The sequence below is a fragment of the Passer domesticus genome, chromosome 3, assembly GCF_036417665.1.
Source record: "Passer domesticus isolate bPasDom1 chromosome 3, bPasDom1.hap1, whole genome shotgun sequence".
NCBI classification, from domain to species: Eukaryota; Metazoa; Chordata; class Aves; order Passeriformes; family Passeridae; genus Passer; species Passer domesticus.
In genome coordinates, this window is record NC_087476.1 from 114,276,320 (window position 1) to 114,295,859 (window position 19,540).

Sequence of the window (19,540 nt, forward strand, 5' to 3'; positions counted from 1 at the left end):
ATCAGCGCTGCCCCGGGCCAAGGAGGGCGGGCGGGCCCCGCGGGCCGGGCCTGACCCCGCCGGGGCGAAGCCCGGGCCGTGAGGGGGCGCGAGCGCTGCCGGGCGGGGCCGCGGCCGGGGGGGCGTGGCCAGGCCGGGGGCGGGAGGGGCGCGGCGCGAGCGGCGATTGGCGGGGCCGCGGGGGCGGACGCGGCTGCGATTGGCGGGAGCGGGAGGGCGGGGGCGGGGCGCGGCGGGGGCGGGGCGCAGTGAGGCTGAGGGGCCGCGGCGGCGGCGGCGGCGGTGTCCGGGTCCGTGTCGGTGTCCGGGTCCGTGTCGGTGTCCGGGTCCGTGTCGGCGGCGGGATGGTGGACAGCGTGTACCGGACGCGGTCGCTGGGAGTGGCGGCGGAGGGGCTGCCGGACCAGTACGCGGACGGGCAGGCGGCCCGCGTGTGGCAGCTGTACATCGGGGACACGCGGGGCCGCACGGCCGAGTACCGCAGCTGGCTCCTGGCGCTGCTCCGCCAGCACCGCTGCCGCTCCGTGCTGGACGTGGCCTGCGGCACCGGGTGAGGCCCCGCTCCCGCCCACATCCCAGGTGTCCCTTTTCCCTGCCCGGGGCTACCCGGGCCCTCCGCCATCCCCAGTGCCCCCTCCCCGGCCCCTGTGCCGCCCCCGGCCCCGCTGACAGCCCTGTCCCCAGGGTGGACTCCATCATGCTGCTCGAGGAGGGCTTCCAGGTGACCAGCGTGGATGCCAGCGACAAGATGCTCAAGTACGCGCTGAAGGAGCGCTGGGAGCGGCGCAAGGAGGAGCCCTTCGACCGATGGGGTGCGGGGGCTGCGGGGTCGGGAGGGGCCCGCGGACACTGGCACTCTCCCGCACTGTCCATGGCCCCTCGCAGTGCTCGGGCACTCATCTGGGATTGCCCCTGGCCGGGTGGCCCGGCTGTAGGGACCTGACAGTGCCAGATGCTCGGCAAAGACAAGCCGGAGCCAGCAGCCACAGGGGCCTGGGAGGGCTGGGGGATGCTGGGATGGGGTCTTGCAGGCAGGGGAGGCTCCTGGGTGTCCCTACGCTCATCTGTTTCCCTGTGCTGCAGTCATCGAGGAGGCCAACTGGCTCACGCTGGAGAAGGACCTGGAAAAGCCAGGGGATGGGTTTGATGCAGTCATCTGCCTCGGGAACTCCTTTGCACACCTGCCTGATTTCAAAGGTGAGTTGGGGCAGGGGAGAGGAGGGGGAGCACCTGCGTGTGCATGGAGTTTTCCAGCAAGCTGAGAACGTGTCCTAAGTCATGGCATTAGTGGGATGGGATTACACACAGTGGAGCTGCTGTTTCATGGTGCATCTCCACGAGGGTGGAGCTGAGGCCCCACTGCCCCAGTCTGTGACATGAGTGGGCCCACTGGGCTCCATGGTCATGGTGCAGGTTTGTGCATCGGTGTCACTGCTGTGGCAAGGCTGGAGGCACACCCAGATTTGTGTGGTGGGTTTCCCATGTGGCATGCTCTGCTCCAGTGAGGCTGAGAACGTGCCTGAGCTCATGCCATGGGTGGGGCTGTGGGTTCTCCAAGCTGAGATTTGGGGGAAGATGGTAGGGCAGGTATTTGTGTGCGCATGTGTACGTGTGTACGGGTAAGATGAGGACATAAGCACTGTGCCACGGGGTACAGCCAGTGCTTGGTGACACCATAGTTTCTTTTCCAGGGGACCAGAGTGACCACAAGCTGGCCCTGAGGAACATTGCCAGCATGGTGAGGCCCGGGGGCGTCCTGATCATCGACCACCGCAACTACGATCACATCCTGGCCACGGGCTGCGCGCCGCCCGGCAAGAACATCTACTACAAGGTCGGTGCTGGCAGGCCCTGCCCCATCCCACCCCCCTCTGCCCCAGCCCCACGGCCTCACGGGGGCCAGGCAGGGCAGGCAGCAGGATTGTGCCCAGGCTGGGGGCCGCCGAGTCCCCGCAGGACACAGATGTCCTCCTGTGGTCTCCCAGAGCGACTTGACCAAGGACATCACCACCTCGGTGCTGCTGGTGAACAACAAGGCGCACATGGTGACCCTGGACTACACGGTGCAGGTCCCCCCGACTGAGGCGGGGGCAGACCCGGAGCTGAGGTGAGAGGGGCTGCAGAGGTGGCTCCCGGCGCGGGGGGGTGGCTGGCACCGTGCCCGCTGTGCCCCTGCCTCACCAGCACTGCCTCCTTGCAGCAAGTTCCGCCTCTCGTACTACCCGCACCGGCTGGAGGCCTTCACGGCTCTGCTCAAAGGTGCCTTCCAGGGAAAGTGCCAGCACAGCGTCCTGGGCGACTTCCAGCCCTACACACCGGGACAGGCCCACGTGCCCTGCTACTTCATCCACGTCGTGAAGAAGATGGGCTGAGGGGGCTCCGGAGATGGGACTGTGGTGCCTGAGAGCTCCAAGCAGCTGTGGGTCCAAGCAGGGGGTGGGGACATGGCTGAGAGGCACCTGGGAGACCCCTCCCCTTAATGAAGAACACTTGTGAGAGCTACCTTCGATGATGGTCCGTGTGTCCCTGTATGGGCAGGGTACGGGGCAAGGGGGACGGCCACTGCCTGCTCAGGACTCTGTGGAAGGAGGTGCTCAGCCTGGGGGCAGCACAGGATGGGTGCAGGCACAGCTGCCCCACCAAGGCCCCAGCTGCAGGTGGGGCTTGGGGCTTCCCTTGAAGGGGGAAGGAGGGGTGAGCTGGCTCCCAGCTGGTTGCACACCCCAGCTGAGTCCCTGCAGCATCACTCACAGGAGTGTGCTGGAACCTGTTATCCCACCTGCACCTCCCAAGCAGGTGCTGTCTCCTGTTCCTGACACTCCCAGTCCCATACAGGGGTACCCACTCCCCACCAGAGCTCCCAGAGTGGGGAGGCTCCATGCTGGAGCTCCAAGCAGCTTCTGCTGTGGCTGCAGCTCCCTCCCTCCCTCCCTCCCTGGGGAAGATGTGGTGCCCAGATCCAGCAGCACGGAGCAGTGCGGTCAGGGACAGCCCTGCCTGAACACGCTCAGGCACCAGAGCCAGAGCCACAGGGCTCCAGGCATGCACCAGCTGCAAACTCACTCATGGAATGCCAGGAGCTGCTGTGGAACCAGCCCTTAGCAGGGAGAGCAGGCCCTCACAGCCACGCTTGGCCCAGGGATCCAGCTGTCAGCAGGCTCAGTGCCTGCAGCAGGTGGGGCAAAACCTGGCACCAGCAACCCCTTGGGCTGCACAAAGCTGAGGGCAGCTGCAGGCACACGGCCACAGCAGCTGCCAAACACAGCTCCAGTGCCATTTGTTGGGCACCCTTGGAAAAGGCTGGGAAGCAGGGGATATGCAATGCCACCAGCAGCTGCTGTGACACTGCAGAGGGAGGTGAGACAGGACCTCAGTGGTGCTCAGCACAAATTAGTGCAGACTGGGCAGCTCCAGGCTGTTCCAGACAAGGTTTGAGTATTTCCAAGGCTGAAGCTCCCCTTCTCCCCATGACAAGTTTTTCCTCTCATCCAATGGGAATTTCTTGCTGCCACTTGCTCCCATTGCCTCATGTCCTGTCACTCAGTGTCTCCAGCAAGAACTGGGCTCCTTCTGCAGAGGGAGCTCAGCTCACAGCCAAGCAAGTGCCTCTCCCTCAGGCCTTCCTCATCCACCACGGGCTCCAGCCATTCTGGCAAGATGAGAGTGGCCCCAGCCTAGTTCACAGGTGTGCTCCCCTCTCTACCTGCAGGACAAGATTTCTCTGTACCACCCAGCCCACCCAAAAGTTTGCAGGGACATTCCTGAGCCTAAGACACCATCAGAAGCAATAATGAGGTCAGGCAGTGAGCACCTAGTGCTAAAAAAACTGTATTTATTCAGAGACTAAGTCAAGTCCAGGCCAGCTGGAGCAGCAGTGCCCTGCTGCCCTCTGGCCAGCACCTCCCACTGAGGGCTGACAGCCCAACAAGCAGCTGCCTCCAGCCCTGCACTTGCTGCCAAACCAGGTGCAGTTTGAGCCTTGCTCCCCCACCAAAGAATGGCCTGTCAGCCATGGAGACACCACTGCACTGCCCACGGCTTTGTCCCTGCAAGGAGATCACCCTGCTCTGCTCCCAGCAGCCACAATGCACCGCTGACACGTCAGGGACCCTCACAGAACCCACCACCCTCCTGGATGAGCAGAGAAGCACTTCCACCAGGCCTTGGCTTGCACGGACACTATTTCCACCCAAGCTCAACAGAAGGGGGCCTGGGAGGCATCAGAGAAGAGCAGGCAGTGCCTGTTTGTGCCTGTTCTCCAGTCCCAGCTCTGCTGAGCATTAGGAGGCCGCAAACTTCTGCTGGATGAGTCTGTACCTGAGCAGCTCCTGCTCAGAGACTGATGGCTGCAACCTGGCAGCAGCCTGCAGAAAGTCTTCCATGGTCAGGATCAGAGCAGACTTCTCAGTATCCAGCCCTGCATGAGAGAAACAACGTGAAAGAGCTGAGAACAGGGGCAGCTGGTAAGATCCAAAAGGCCACTCTCCAGCCATCAAAGGAAAAGCTGTGTCTCTCTCCTTCCCCCAGGGCCAAGCACTGGAGCTGGAGATGGCCACATCTGCAGAAACTGCCTGCCTGGCAATAACCCAGAGCCCAGCACTGTGGTCCCAAAGCTGCTGAGGATCTTCTCACACAGCCCAGCTACCAGCACTGGTAGCTCTCCTCTCTGGCCCTGTGCTGGGCTGCTCCAACAACTGGGACAGGTAAGGGCAGGGCTCCTACCTTCCTCAATCCACTCCACCTTGCGTTTGACAGCACACATCATGGCATCTGAACACAGGGCGTAGATGTCTGCTCCTGTCAGCTGAGCTGGGCATTTTTCTAGGATGGTGGTGAGATTCACAGAAGGATCCAGTTTAAACCTGCCAAGAGAGAAAAACAAAGGTGTAAAGGCCAAGAAAAAACAGACCAGTATGACTGAGCAGGAACAAGCAGAGTATCCATGTTTAGCCGCTTCCAGAATGTGCTCTGAATGCTTAAAAAAAAAAAAGTTTGCTTTACTGTTTTTTTTTTTAAACATCCCTGAAGCAAGGTCCTCTCTCCTGCTAAGCAGGATCAAAAGAAACTTTGAATCACAGCACCACAGCACAGCATGGCCTGAGTTGGAAGGGATCTTAAAGATCAGCCTGTTCCAACTCCCCTGCCATAGGCAGGGACACCTTCCACTAGACAAGGATGCTCCACCCAGCTTGGGCTTGAACATGTCCAGGGATGGTATCCCCAACTTTTCTGGGCCTCTCTGGTTCCAGGCTAGGAAGCACAAAGGATGCAGGGAGCAGTCTTGGAGCCATGGTGCAGGATGAACTCTCTAGAACACCATCTGTTTATGCCACTGGTGTTTGACTTCTCACCTAGATAAATTAAGTGCTCCACACGCCTGGGAACAACCTCCAGTCAGGGCTGGATGAGAACATGTTTAATGACAGAGTACAAACCACTGTAACACCAAACCACCCCATCAGAGCCACGCTGCAGACAGTGAGCCTCCTTCAGCATGACCAGCAGCTGCTGGAGGGCACGGTGGCCAAGACAAAGGGTGTGACAAGCTGCTTGCAGCCAGCTCACACTCTCACCTCTCCTACTAACTTACCATCACAGGCAGAGGTGATCAGAGCTATCCAGGACAGAGTCCCTGCAGAGGCAGCCACAGCCACTCACCCAGCTGTGATGGGTGGTACCTCTGAACCCAAATTTCAGGACTTGCTTTTCTCCCTCCAGAGATACTCTCAGGAGCTCAGAGCAGCTGGAAAAGCAGCCAAACCCTGCTGTTCAGTGATCCCATACAACCAGTGATTGGGAAGACACAGATCACAGTCTGAACACCCCTGAGCACCACAGGAGGAGAGGCAGTGAGATGAATGGAGCTGCCTTCACACTTGGATTGGCAAACAGCAGAGGAACTCTTGCAGGAATCAAATGGGAGCTTCCTGTCCTGCAGCTGCACTGCTGTCTCACTACACCATCAGGATCTGGCTGAGCTCCTTAAGAAGAGCACAGTGGCTGGAAAACTCTACAAACCCCTCCACTTGGACAGGCAGGCTGAGCTCCACCATCCTGTAGAAAAACCAGTCCCAGCCCAGCTTCTGGAAATTGCTGTGTCCTCCTGCCCCACCCGCTGGCTGTGGCTCAGTGACCTCAGGCGCTCCCCAGGGCTCAGACATGAAGCCAAGATGGAGCACGCCATGCATGAGCCCCAGGAGGGCTGTGACCTCCTGGGAGGAGGCGGGAGGACGCTGCAGCAGCACAGGCTCACTCACTTCCTGGTGACGGCGCTCAGCACCTGCAGCTGCGACTCCCGGTCCTCGCTGATGCCCACGTAGACCAGCTTGTCAAACCTGTCAGCAGAGAGAAGGCAGCTGGGAACAGGCCAAAGCAAACCTGCCACAAGTGCTCAGCCCAGTGCACCAGGAGCTGCAGGGTGGCCCTGGGACAGCTCCTTTTGCTGTGCAGTTTGTGGATGATGCAGAGCCTGAAGCGGTCCATGTGCTGGAGGGCAGGGCTGCTCGGAGGGACAGCTGCAGGCTGGGGAAATGGACTGACAGGAACCACCCAGGGTCCAGCAACAGCAGACACAAAGTGCCCCAGGACAAGCAAGTGACAGGCTTGAGGACTGGCTGAGGGCAGCTGTGCAGAAAGGACCAAGGGGCACCAATTCCTGCCACTGTTTGATGCAACAGCAGGTCCCTCACTGCCCTGCTGTGCTGCTGGGGCAGTAACCAGAGTGCTGGGGACAACAAGCTGTGGCATCTTACACTGCAGCTACAGCCACAGGCACCAGCCTCCTCTTGGCTTCCTATGAGCCAGGGGCCTTCACAAACAATCTCTGTAGAGGGAACATGCTGGGGACACAGTCCTGCTCACCACAGCCTGAGGAGCTCTGGGGAACCCCCAGAGTGAGGCAGGGTAGGATGTGACATACCTGCCCGGCCGTAGCAGAGCTGGGTCCAGGAGGTCAGGCCTGTTGGTGGCTCCAATGACAAACACCTCTCTGGTGGAATGAAGGCCATCAAGCTCTGCAAGGAGCTGTGAGACAACTCTGCAGGGAGCAAGACAGGATACTTAGAACTACGCCTTGGCAAGTCACCCAGTGTCTCCCCTCAGCCACCAATGAAAAAGGAAGAAGTGAGGCCAGTGGCAGGTCCATTTCTTGGACTTCAGCTCCTATTTCTCTTCCCTGAAGAGCCCTTACACAGCCATCCACACTCCTCCATCAGCACAGCCAATGAGCACATGGGCTCACTGCAAAGTATTGCAAATCCCAGACAGTCCTTCAGAACAAGACTGGATGGGGACTGCCAGCTTAGCAGAAGAGCAGAGGAGGCCTAGGGAAAATAACCCTGTTTCTGGATATCTCTAAGCTGTACACACTTTGCTTCTACCAGAAGCAGCTGAAAGGTTTCCCACCACAGGGAAACAGCAGCTAATAGGAGGACAGAACAGCAGGGGTGTAAAGGATGACCTTGGAGAGGCCAAAGGGAGCACTTGGCAGCCACAGAAGCAGATGGAAGAGACTGTCTTAACCAAATGTTTGCACAACTAGCTTGGGTAATCGGGAACCTGAGGCAATGCAAACAGCAGTACTAATGCTCAGAGAAGAGACAGGCCGTGCTGAGAGCTGAAGAGGGCAGAGAGGGGAAAAACAGAGAAAGAGAGGTGGAATGGACTATGCCTTTCAGGGCAACTCATGCACTGCCTGCCCCTGAGGCAGGAATCCTGCTCTCCCAAGGACACCTGATGCTCACTCACCTGTCCATGACACCTCCTGAATCTCCGCTTCGCCCACGACTGGGGGCCAGGGAATCCAGTTCATCAAAGAAGATAATGCAGGGAGCAGCTGCCCTGGCTCTGGCAAACACTGTGAGGAGACAGCACAGAAGATGAAAAAGACGTGGAGGAGCAGTCAGCAGCAACAGGACCTGCTACATTCCCAGCAGGCAAGAGGTGTGGATGGAAACCAAATGCCCACTGTATCACCACCACCAACTGCTCCTGCCTGAGTCTCTCATGGCTCAATAGACTGGGGACAGGCAGCACCGAGCAGGATGGGCCCTGAGACTCAGCTGTGTCTCTGAGGAGCTGCTGTCCCATCAGGAACAGCAGGGACAGGAGCAACAGGAGCAGAGAGATCAGGACGGGAAGCTGCGGGGCAGGGAACAGACTGTAGGAGACAGCTGGGTTCAAGCCCTTGCTGAGAGCTGTGGCTGGGACTTGGGAAGGGGGTTTAAGCACTGCCTCCTTCCCTGCAGCACTACAGAAAAGGCCCATCTCCCCAGGGCAGGAGCAGGCTGCACGTCCTCACCATTGCGCACGTTCTCCTCGCTTTGCCCAACGTACATGTTGATGAGCTCCGGCCCTTTCACGCTGTGGGGCAGGGAGAGGAGGAAGCCAGTTAGAGGACACCCATCCCCTGCCAGGAGGAAGTCAGATCCATTGTGTGAACCCCCCTCACATTTCTCACCTAAGGAATGTCATGGTGCATGTTGTTGCCACAGCTTTTGCCAGCAAGGTCTTCCCTGTCCCTGGAGGCCCGTACAGCAGCAGGCCAGAGCGGCACAGACCCAGTGACAGCAGCTCCGGGTGCTCCAAGGGCAACTGGATAGTGTCCAGGATCTCCTTCTTCACCTCCTGCAGCCCACCAACATCCTGCCAGGACACTGAGGGGATCTGCCAAGAGAGGGAGAATCCTTGTCACCACTTATTCCTAAGCCCCTGGGCGTGCTTGGGCAGCTCCAGTATCCAGTACCCACATTTCCCTTCTTCTGAGCTTTGCAAGGAGAAACCAAACTGTACAAACAGGTCCCCAAGCACGCTGCACTCACAGAGTGCACTTCATCTCCAGTCCTCCACTGCCCCTTGGATCATCTGTCAGCAAAACTACCCCAGGGAAAGTATCTGCCAGGGTTGCCTGCAGCTTTGAGGGGAGAGAGTCTTGCTGCAGGCAACTTTTGGGATGCATGAGGGAAGGTAAAAATAATTTTAAAAAAATATGGATCTTGCAACTATGAGTGACTTGTGTTCAGGACACTGTCCCCCACAGGGGTGAGATTGTGCAAGGGCTTCACACCTTGCAGAAGGACAGAACCTGGGCTGCCAGGACCTCTGTGTTGGCAAGGAGGATGTGAGGGAGAGACATCCTGCAGGACAGTGTACAGAACACTCACTGCTCTTGAACAGGGGGATGCAAGAACAAAGTCCATGTATGCTCACGAGAAATAGATAGGGAGGGGGTCAGCTGCAAACATGTGAGGGGTCACGGAGAACAGAGAGAAGACACCAAACCTGAGATGGGTGAGCCAAGGCCTCTTGGGTTATTTTGTGCTGAGCAAAACTATCCCAGAGCATGCTGCTGCCCTGCTCACCACTTTAGGAATAGCAGGAATGCCACAGCATACATGACATCCTCCTGAGAGTCAGAGCAGCTCTCCTGGGACAGCCCCACACTTCCCCCCCACCTGCTGGCTTTTGGTGCCAGCACAAGTGGGGAGTTTAAAAGTAGATTAGGGCAAAATTCTTCCCCCCTCAGCCAATTTGCATCTCCTTCCTTCACTACTGGAAATGATGTTATTTTATTTCTCTAGCTGTCCACCAGGAAAATTAGGTCAAACAAAACAAGGATTTTCAGAAAAAAACCCCCATCTTTTAAAACAAAAGGTCACAGGCCCTTCTTCTGCAGTGACAATGAAGGGAAGAGCTGCCCTCTCCTCTGCATTTTTGCTCATCCTGCCTCACTAGGAAGAACTCTACAGACATAAGCACAGGAGCTGGAAAACTGCAGCAAGGTTGTTTTCAGGGGAGCACATTGTAAATCTAAGACACAGTGCAGACAGTGTTAACAAGTGGAGGTTTGGAATCAGCTCTCTCCAGAAGGCTCAGGCTGTAAGTGCAGAAAACAAATGTGTGACTAACCAGAAAGTGCAAGCAGGGAACTGAAAGCAGTGTTGAGAGTATCCAGGTCTGCTAATGGGCTTCCTGACCACAGCCAATTACTAAGAAATCAATAAAGGAATGTAAAATACAAACAGAATTAACTCCCATTCACACAGCTCACTGCTGAGCATGCTCTGTGGTTATTTGTCTTACAGGGAACTCGGCGAACACCATAGAACAGAGTTCACTGACTGAATTAAGTGGGCAGCTGGGGAAGGTGCCAGAGGAACTGCTCCAAGGCCAAGGCTTCCTGTCCTGTGCTGAACTCAGCTGCTGGCACTCACAGGCATGGAAAAGAGGTTCTGATCACTTTGCTTGGTCCTAACACCACATTACCCAGCCAAACCAGTCACCCCAAATGCTGCTTCCCCGGGTGCCGAGCTGCCAGAGGCAGATCCCACCTATTCTGAGCAGCTGGCAGCTGGTTTTGTCAAACTCTCCATGTCACTTTCCCTGAAGAAACCCCAAGTTCTTTAAACTGCCTGTTTGTCAGAAAAATCCATCCCAGCTCAAGCAGCATCCAAGGCCAGAGATCAAGTCTAAGACTTCTCACACCTGTGGATAAACTCCCTCACCAGCCTGTGCCACAGCCTCTCTGTTCCCTCAGGCCAGGTGGATGGGGAGATCTCAGGGAGGCAGCCTTTGCCCCCCAAGAGGCTCAGCTGCACAGCTGGCACCCCTCCAGCACCACTGGTCTGCAATTAGCACTTCATGAGCTTCCCTGACAAATCACAAGCCAAGAGGGTGAAAACTGATGAGGGAAAGTCCAAAGGACTGTTTCCCCCTGAAAGCTGAGGGAACACACGGAAGGACAGAGCAGGAAACAACATGTCAAGAACATAGCCCTGCAAGATCTGTGATGGTTATCTTGAGCCAAGAGCTCTGCAGAACCCATCCCTTCCTTGTGCCCCAGCATCTCACCTTTGGGGCTCCCACTGCCTGCGAGTGGGCATCATGCAGCTGGTCCAGTGCAGCACTAAAATCCTCCTCGAGCACCGGGAACCCTGCAGTGCAAAAATCCCTCTCCACTTCCTCGCTCAGTCCTCCTGGAAAACTGGTGAGGAAAGCAAGGGAAAGGAGTCAGACTCTGCCCCACTACTGGCTGCAGCCCCTGCCCTCCTCACCCCCACCCTGCTGCCTGTGCTACCTCAAGGCCTGGATGCGGGTGCAAGCAGCCCTGCTGCTGTGGGACAACAAGGCACAGAAATCTCCCAGCACAAACCCCTGTGAATGTGGAAACAAAGAGCAGTTCAGTCTCTCTCCAGAGCAACACCTAGGCCATAAAAAGCATAGGGAAAACTTCCTTGCAGAGCTATTCCTTGAGCAAGCTGTTCCTGCTTAAAGGTTCTAGCTTCATTTTTTTTTTTTATTATCAGAGCTGAACATTGGCCAACACCTCTGCAAAAGGTATGGACTAGAAATCTGCATTTAAAAGCTGATGTCTGAGCACCAGGATTAACCACTGAAGAAGTTGTCTGGGCTGTGGGAACTATCCCCTTTCTCCAAGGCCAGCTAGGGGAGATTGGCCCAGCACTCCCAGCCTGCCCATCCCCACATGCCAGTGTGGTTTTACTCACTGCAGTCCTGCGGGCCAGCTTGGACAGGCTCACTTCTTTGCCCAGAGGCAGGCTGGCAGTCAGCATGCTCAGCATCAACCTCCTCTGCTCCTCTGAAGGGGCTTCGATTTTCACCTCGTGAAGGAAAGCAGTCTGCACATCTGTGGGAACATTCTGGGGCTGGCAGGTTGTGCCAATCACCAGGACAGGGTGGCTGTGGGGAGAAAGGGGACAGTGCATGGTCTCAGCTCTGTGGAAGTACCCTCTTACATTGCCATCACTTATGCCAACTCACTCTCCCTTGGCAGAAGCAAGCAATTACCTCGGATGCCCACAGCAAAAGTGCAGGGTCCATACCTCAGTGCTGGGTCTCTGTCCAGGAGTAGTTGCCTCAGAGTAGCAATGACCCTGGCATCCTCTCCGAGCCCATCTCGGTCTCTGCCAAGCACCTCGATGTCCTTCAGCAGGAGCACACAGGGCTGGTACTGCTGGGCCTGGCTGAAGGCCACCTGTACTTTCTCCTCTGTGGCTGCACTGGTGTCACTGCACAAACTGACACAATCGACCTGCCAGACACACCACACAAGGCAGTTGCAACATGCACAGCTGGGGGGGGCCCAGGACAACATTCCACAGAGCTTTCCAAGGGCAAGTCACGGCTCAGAGGAGATCAAACTTGGTATTTCCCAGAGACACATTCAGGTCATATTGAAAACAGGCACATTCTGGATGCCTCAGCATGGATGAATGGCTGTCTCTTGCTTCTCTGCAAGAGGTAGGGAGGAGGGTCTCATCTGAAAAAGGTGAGGCAAAGGGACCAGAGAAATCAATACAGTGGATATATCACAGCTCAGCAACCAAAGCTGGAAGGGAGGTGAGAGCTGTGGAAGACAGGGAGAACAAGGTATCTTGCAGAACAGTGCAGTGAGCAGAGGAGGAGGCTCAGGAAACTGCTCAACCAGTGCCACACAGGCTCAAAGTGCAGGAGGAAGGTAAAGGTGATGGTGTTTGGGGGGAAGTTGTAGATGGCAAGAGGCCCAGACGCTGTTTACAAAGCAAACACTTGATGAAATCGTCCAAGGGAAGAGGTGACTAGTGAGCCTTGAACAGCAGACTGGGAACAGGCAGTGCTGCCTCCTGGTGCTGCAAGGTTGTCCAGGGAGACAAACCACCTCCGGGATTCCCTGAGTTTTATGCTCAGAAAAGGCAGCCTGAAGCAGGGAGAACAGCTCCCCGAAGGGTAAGGACAGGGACACAGAGCAGAGGAACTCCTGTGCTCCATGTACTCCAGGAGTTAGGGTCGTGGCAGGCATAACAGCAGTAGTATCTGTATGCAAGTACTAAAAGGCAGAGAGAAAGCACAAAAAATTGTTTATCATCAAGTGGTGGACATTAGAGCGGGGAGGAATCACTGTGTCCTGGTGGGATGGCAGACACAGCAGTGAGAGAAAGGGAAGAGCAGGTGGGATGGCAGTGTAAGCATTGCAGTCAGTGAGAAAGGGAGGGGAGTGTAAAAGCTGGGGCAGGAGAATAAGATGGACAGAAAGTATCTCTGTCTTTAACAGTAAGTATGTTAGTCTTTAAAAGCAGCACACAAGCCTGCAACTAGAGCTGTAACACCCCACTAGAACCTGAGGCCTGACAGGACATGACAGTGACAGAGTGCTTCCAAGGTCATCCTAAACATGGATCTGAAGGTCCTGTGAAATCCCTGCAATCTTGCATTGGATCCCAAGAGCTGTGGCACATCTTCAGAAAAGTCAGAGCTCAGCACCACAAAGGATCATGTCCAGATGAGCTGCACAGCAGTGGGCCAAGGCACTATCTACCTGCTCCACCCACCCAGAGTTACAGCTTTTCTTGGAGAGAAAAGAACAGGAAAAGTGTTTGTTCTCAAAATATCCACCAAAAGAAGGAGCAAGCCCACAATTTCCTTCCACAAAAAGAGGAACCTTCCAGCCCTATTCTTTCCATTTGTATTCTTCTTCCATGTCCTTTCAGAATTTCAGAAAGCCTCCTAGAAAAGTCACCACGTGACTTCCTCTCACTTTTGCAAATGTATCTCTACAGGTTCAAGGAAATTAAAGCATTTGTGGGATAATCCCAGACTGTCAGAGTGAACAAAAGAGGTATGCTGGAGGAAAACAGCAATTTTAAGAAGTCACTGAAGACACTGTTGGTTCCCAGAACCTTTTGTGTTGGACAGAGACAGGTGCTACACCTCATTTTGGCCATCCAGGCACATACCATTCCCATCAAAAGGGCTTTTCCTAGTCAGATGTGGTTTTGTAACAGTAGATTTCTCATCCAAATACTCTCACCTACACAGAGAAATATCTTCTTTAGCTTGCATGCTCCCCTAGGTTCATCTGACAGTCACAGGCCTCATGCTGGCACAGAGAAAAGTGAACACCTTCCATGCTCTGCTGACCTCTCAAGCTCTTGTGAAAAATCTCTTTCAAAAAGATCTTGTAAAAACTTGTATCAGAGTCTCCCTTAATTCTTTATTTTTCAAGCTGAAGAATTTATTCAGCTTTTCCCCACACAGAAACTGGTCTAGACCCCGGATCTTACCCAGTGTCCTTCTCTGAATTTTTGCAGTTCAGTTTTATGTTTTTGTTATGGGGAGACCAGAACTGTGCATGATGTTCAATCTGTGTCAAGACATGGATTTGCACAGCAACAGCACCCACTCTCTGAGCTTGTTTCATAAAACGTGATCTGATTTTTTATACATATGAAGAGCAGAGCACAAGTTTCCATGGGGCCATTGACATAAATCCAAATTCTTTATACTGGCAGGTATCGTATTCCACATTAAACCAACTCCAGTGAATTTCACCTGACACTTCACTGCTCTTGGTAGGGGGGGTGGTGAATGTGAACACAGTTACAGGGCAGATGCTTTACATGACAAGAGATTTTGAGCCAGGTCTGGTACATGTGCTAGCATGAAACCAAGGGCTGCTTTTCTTTTGCCTCTCAGCTAAAGATCTCAGTATCATTTGTGCCTCACTCATCTGCATCTGCACAGGAAGCAGCACCTGGATGGGTTCGTGTCATGGCTGCAGCAGGGCCCTTGGCAGGGCCGACTTGAAAAACATTTCCATAATTCCCTGTCTGTTGTAAATCCACCAACGCACTGGCCCCAGGAGGAATTACCTTGAAGAGGTGGAGGTTGAGGCAGCCGCACACGGCTCTGACAGCCATCAGCTTCCCGCTGCCGCTCGGCCCCGAGAGCAGAACGCTGCCCACGCCGCCCAGCGCGCCGGCCCTGCAACAGACAGGGATCCTCCTGTGGCCACGGCCCCGCCTCCTCCAGGGCTCACTCCAAGGAATTCTCACCCACCGGCGGTTCAGGTGAGGCCGAAGAGCATCGCAGAGCTGTTTGACAACGTCAGAAAGCCCCGCAGGAGACAGACTGCTCCAGAACTCGTTGCTGTTGTAGGCTGGGGCAGATGGGACAGTGCTGTTTGTTGAACCCACCTGTGAGAAAGCAAAAACACCACCCAAGTAAAGATCAGTGACAAAATCTGTCCTGTCATTTTCCAGTGGCAGGAGGCACAAGCCTCCACAGGTACACTGGTCATCCTCAGCCTCAGATCTCCTCTCTCTGCTCTCAACATCTCACCAGATAGAGAGACGTGTTCTGGGTGTCCACCAGGTAACCCTCGGACTGCTCGCCTTCCACCATGCCTACGACCTTCTTCACCTTGAAATAAAGCTCTGGCCACCTAAGGGGGAAAAACAAGCACTCTGAAGTGCTTAGCCAAAATCTTCAAGGAAGGAACAATATAAATGTCAACAAGAAGAGAGCTGATAAGCACAGGTAAACAGAGAAACTCTTGTCCTCTTGCAGTATGCACAAGGATCAGCCAATGTGAATGTTGGGAATGCCACTGGGAGCAGCCTTATCCTGATACAAAGGGGATGTTCTCCCTTTAGCACAACTGTAGCAAAACCAAGGAAAGCACAACTGGTGGCCAAGCAGAAAGTTAATCTAACATGAACTCCTAGGGATTATATGCACATTTTGTTGTTTGTCACAAGTTGAGAAGCCCAGCTCCCACTCTGCTTTGTTCATGTGGCTCTGACTGCCCTCAAGGCACCCTTCCCTCTTCACTCTTTATACCCATCAGTTGCTCTACCTCTTTTTTTCTGTCTTCCCTTCCTGACTATTCAAATGAGCTAATGGAGGCCTCCCTCTTAGCTTCAGCCCTCCATAATCCAACAAAAACATTTCCCTCTTCCCAGTATACTGACAGACAGAAAAACACCAAAATCCAGGGACAGATCAGAATGGAATAAACTGTCCTTTTTCAAGACAGTCAATCATGGAAAAGCATCTTTCCTCTTCTGGTACCAAGTAATAGAGCCAGAGTTTCCTGACCTACCTTAGGAACTTGTCTGCATTTAGTTCTATAAACTCAGCATTTCCAAACGTTGGAACACACAGGATGTCTCCCTCCTGGACCAGCCTACAAAAAACCCAGAGAGTTTCATGAGTGAAAGAGAGCAAATCCTTCTGGTTGTGCGGCCTCCCTGCCCTGCATCACTTGTGTTTTTACAGAAAATACAGGGACTTGAAGATGACTTCTGAAGGACAGGACAAGAAGTGTTGTGTCCAAGCAGAGCATACACGTGATAGGACGATGCAAGGGGATGTTCTAAAACTACACAGCGCCCGCCCTGGAGGTGTCGATGTGCACATCCCCAGTGTGTGGCACAGACACACAGAGTCTCAGAGCCTGCCCCGAGTGCCCTCAGAGCTCACCGCGGTGTTTCGAAGTGCCTGTACAGCACGCAGTCGTAGCTCCCCCGGGTGTTGTAGGCCGGCGAGCACACGATCTGCAGATGCAGCTCCTTGGCGAACGGGGGCACCGACAGCACGGACCGGCTGCCCTTCCCATCGGCGGCGCCGCTCCTTTCGTACCTCTGGGGAGGTGACAGGCACCGTGAGCCGGGGCTGCCGCGGGCCGCTCCGAGGGTGCGGGGCCTCGGCTCACCTGCAGGCGGAGGTGCGCGGCGGCGGCGGGGTCGCAGCCCAGGTTGAAGGCCAGGGCCGGGGCCAGCAGCGCGGTGCCGTCGGCCGGGCCGCGGCGGGCGGCCCGCGGGAACTCCCAGGGCGGCGGCCGCGCCAGCAGCGCCGCCAGGTGCTCCCGGGCCGCGCCCTCCGCGCCCACCCGCACCCACTCGCCCTGGAACAGCCCCAGCGCCAGCAGCCCGCGCCGGCTCACCCACACCTCGGCCCCGCCGCCGCCGCCCGCCCCGCCGGGCAGCGCCCGCAGCCGCGGGCCGGAGGCGGCGGCGGCGAAGCGGGAGACGAGGGGCGGCGCGGCGGCGGCCGGGGGGCGGCCGCGGGCGGTGCCCGGCGGGGCGGGCGGCGGGGGAGCGAGGGCGGTGCGCGTCCCGCTGCCCAGCAACCCCTGGAGCGCCGGGCGCGCCTCCAGCACCAGCGGGCCCGGCCCGGGGCCCGGCCCCGGCAGCGCCTCGCCCCGCCGCGCCAGCACCGCGCCGCCCGCCAGCCTCCCCGCCCGCCCCGCCGCCCCCAGCAGCACCCAGGCGAGCGCCGGCGGGCGCCGCACCGGCCACACGGCCACCCTGCGGCCGGCCGCCAGCCCCAGCCGCCGCAGCAGCGCCCCGCGCAGCCAGAGCTCCGCGCCGCGCCGCCCGCCCGCCTCCAGCGCCACGGCGCTGAGCAGCACCGGCTGCGCCCCGCCGCGCCCCGCCGGCCGCACCGCCAGCACCAGCGCGCCGCCCCGCCCGCGCAGCGCCGCGCACAGCGCCGCCGGCGCCAGCAGCAGCGCCGTGCCCGGAGACAGCTCGGCCGGCGGCGCGTCCAGCGGGCGCAGCACGGCCACCGCCATCGCGCCGCCGGCGAGCGCAGCGGGCGGAGCGCGGGAACGCCCCGCCCTGCCGGGGCCGCAGAGCGGCGGCGCGGAGCGGCCCCGGGGCGGGCCGGGGAGGAGCGCTGCGGAGCTCCTTCCGAGCAGTGCGGCGGCAGCGACACCCGGTGACCCGTCCTCCCCAGCTCCGGCAGGCTGCAGCCAGAGCCGGCGGAAGGTGGGACAGAGGGGGAAGGTGGCCAGAAAGGCGGGCGGGGTTTTTGCTGTTCCGCGTCCCCCGCGAGCCTCACGGGCGCACAGTGTGGGATCTGGCAGCTGAGGAGATTTTGCGGGCTGGACACGTGCACCTGTTTTAAAAGAATGCACTTGTATTGGTGTTAGTGCTGAATTAACCTAGGAAATCATAGAGTAGTCTGAGTTGGAAGGGACACATAAAATCGAAGCCTAACTTCTGTCCCTGCACAGGACAACCCCAGTAATCACAGAGAATGCCCCAGAGTATTGTCCAAACACGCACAGAACTCTGTCGGGCTTGGTGCTGTGACTGCTTCCCTGGGGAGCCTGTTCCACTGCCCAGCCGCCCTCTGGGTGAAGAACCTTTTCCTAATATCCAACCTACACTTCCCTGATACAGCTTCAGAGCCATTCTCTCAGGTCCCGTCACTGGTCACCACAGACAAAAGATGAGCGTCTGCCCCGCTGCTTTAATCGTGAGGAAGCTGCAGACTGCGATGGGGTCTCCCCTCAGTCTCCTCCAAGGTGAGCAGACCGAGTGAATTCAGCTGCTCCTCACAAGGCTTCCCCTCCGGACCCTTCACCATCTTCGTAGCCCTCCTTTGCAATTTTAATGTCTGTTTTACATTGCAGTGCCCAAAACTGCCCGCAGAACTCGAGGTGAGGCCGCCCCAGTGCAGAGCAGAGGGGACGATCCCCCTCCTCATCCAGCAGGCGATGCTGTGCCTGATGCCCCCAGGACAGGGTCGGCCCGCGCCTGAAGCAGTCTGGAGAAAGCCAGAGGCTCCGACCAGCGCCTGAGCCCTCTGCTAGAGACTGCTCGATGTACCAGGTGCCTGTTGGGGATGCCAGACGAGAGCAACGAAACGCAAACCCCGCAGGATGACCGAATTCTGCATGCACAGCAGCCGCGTCCCGCAGGGTCTGTGGCAATAAGGGCGAGGAGCGGGGCTGGCAGCTGCCCCTGGGCTCCGGGCAGCCTCCTCCTGTCCTGGGGAGCGGGGCTGGCAGCTGCCCCTGGGCTCCGGGCAGCCGCCTCCTGTCCTGGGCTGCTCGCCGTGTCCCATCGCCCCGCTCCACACGAGGGAGCGCTTACAAAGCGCTCGGACTCGCTCCCTGAGCTCCCAGCCTGACAATCCAGCCTGCGGCATGGGAGGATTGGCCAAAACAAAGTGACACAGATATTAATATTGTTGAAGTGTAAGGAAATGGCACCGTGAAGGTGCTTCTGCAAATGCAGCCCTGCAGCCCTCTCTGCTCTGGGCCCATCACTGGGACATAAGAAAAATGTGACTACCAGTGGTTGGGTCATTTTATCTCTGCTTTAAAATAAGGGAAATCAAGCAAAGAGAGTGGGACACCCCCACCACCCCCTTGCACCCTCCGGGTGCCTGGCACTCAGTGAAGAGATCTGCATGTGCTGAGCACTGGCTTTGAATTTACTGACTTCTCTTGCCTGGGCCACATGGAAGGGATCTTCTGTTGAGCAAGTCCAGCACTTGTGGCTCAGGGATGCCCGGGGCTCTTTACAGAGGGAAGCTCGTGGCACCAGGCCCTGATGTGGTCACCAGGACGGCTGTGGGGTCTCACACAGGCAGCAGTGGAGATGTGTGCAAGTGGCAGCTATTGCCTTGCATCAGGGTCACGCTCTTGTCACTGGCCCAGCCTGAACTGGCTGAGCCATGGCTGGGTCTGGCTGCCACTGATCCCAGGATGGATCAAACCTGGAGCAACAAGAATGTGCTGCCCTACTCCTGTTGCTGCTCCAAGCAGTGACCTTGGAGGACAGTGGACACTTCCCTGCTAGGGTTAGGTCCAAGGAGGGCACCAGAGGAGGGCACCAGACCCTGTCACCAGGAGCTGAGTCTGAGCAGTCACTGCCATCCACCAGCATCTGTACCCCACAGTCACTTCCCACACGTGAAAAGTGTCTTGGGCCAGTAGCCCTCCTCTGGGCTCCTCCTTCCCAGCTTGTGG

The 19,540-nt window shown here is 57.1% G+C and overlaps 2 protein-coding genes across 2 annotated transcripts; one reads left to right on the plus strand and one right to left on the minus strand.

Moving 5' to 3' along the window:
- The first annotated feature begins 242 nt into the window (after nucleotides 1–242).
- On the plus strand, nucleotides 243–2,516 carry GNMT (glycine N-methyltransferase). Its single transcript, XM_064415273.1, has 6 exons — nucleotides 243–550; nucleotides 685–812; nucleotides 1,084–1,197; nucleotides 1,692–1,834; nucleotides 1,986–2,107; nucleotides 2,201–2,516. Exons 1-6 carry the CDS (start codon nucleotides 345–347, stop codon nucleotides 2,370–2,372), a joined length of 885 nt encoding a protein of 294 aa, XP_064271343.1. The 5' UTR covers nucleotides 243–344; the 3' UTR covers nucleotides 2,373–2,516.
- Nucleotides 2,517–3,814: 1,298 nt separating this feature from the next.
- On the minus strand, nucleotides 3,815–17,381 carry PEX6 (peroxisomal biogenesis factor 6). The gene is made up of 17 exons (XM_064415270.1): nucleotides 16,490–17,381; nucleotides 16,258–16,418; nucleotides 15,878–15,961; nucleotides 15,115–15,217; nucleotides 14,833–14,969; nucleotides 14,646–14,757; nucleotides 11,841–12,049; nucleotides 11,505–11,697; nucleotides 11,075–11,151; nucleotides 10,849–10,981; nucleotides 8,459–8,664; nucleotides 8,300–8,361; nucleotides 7,747–7,855; nucleotides 6,920–7,036; nucleotides 6,258–6,335; nucleotides 4,723–4,862; nucleotides 3,815–4,417 (listed from the first exon to the last, which is right to left on the minus strand). The coding sequence occupies exons 1-17, from the start codon at nucleotides 17,348–17,350 to the stop codon at nucleotides 4,281–4,283; spliced, it is 2,919 nt and encodes a 972-aa protein (XP_064271340.1). The 5' UTR covers nucleotides 17,351–17,381; the 3' UTR covers nucleotides 3,815–4,280.
- Between the last annotated feature and the right edge of the window lie 2,159 nt (nucleotides 17,382–19,540).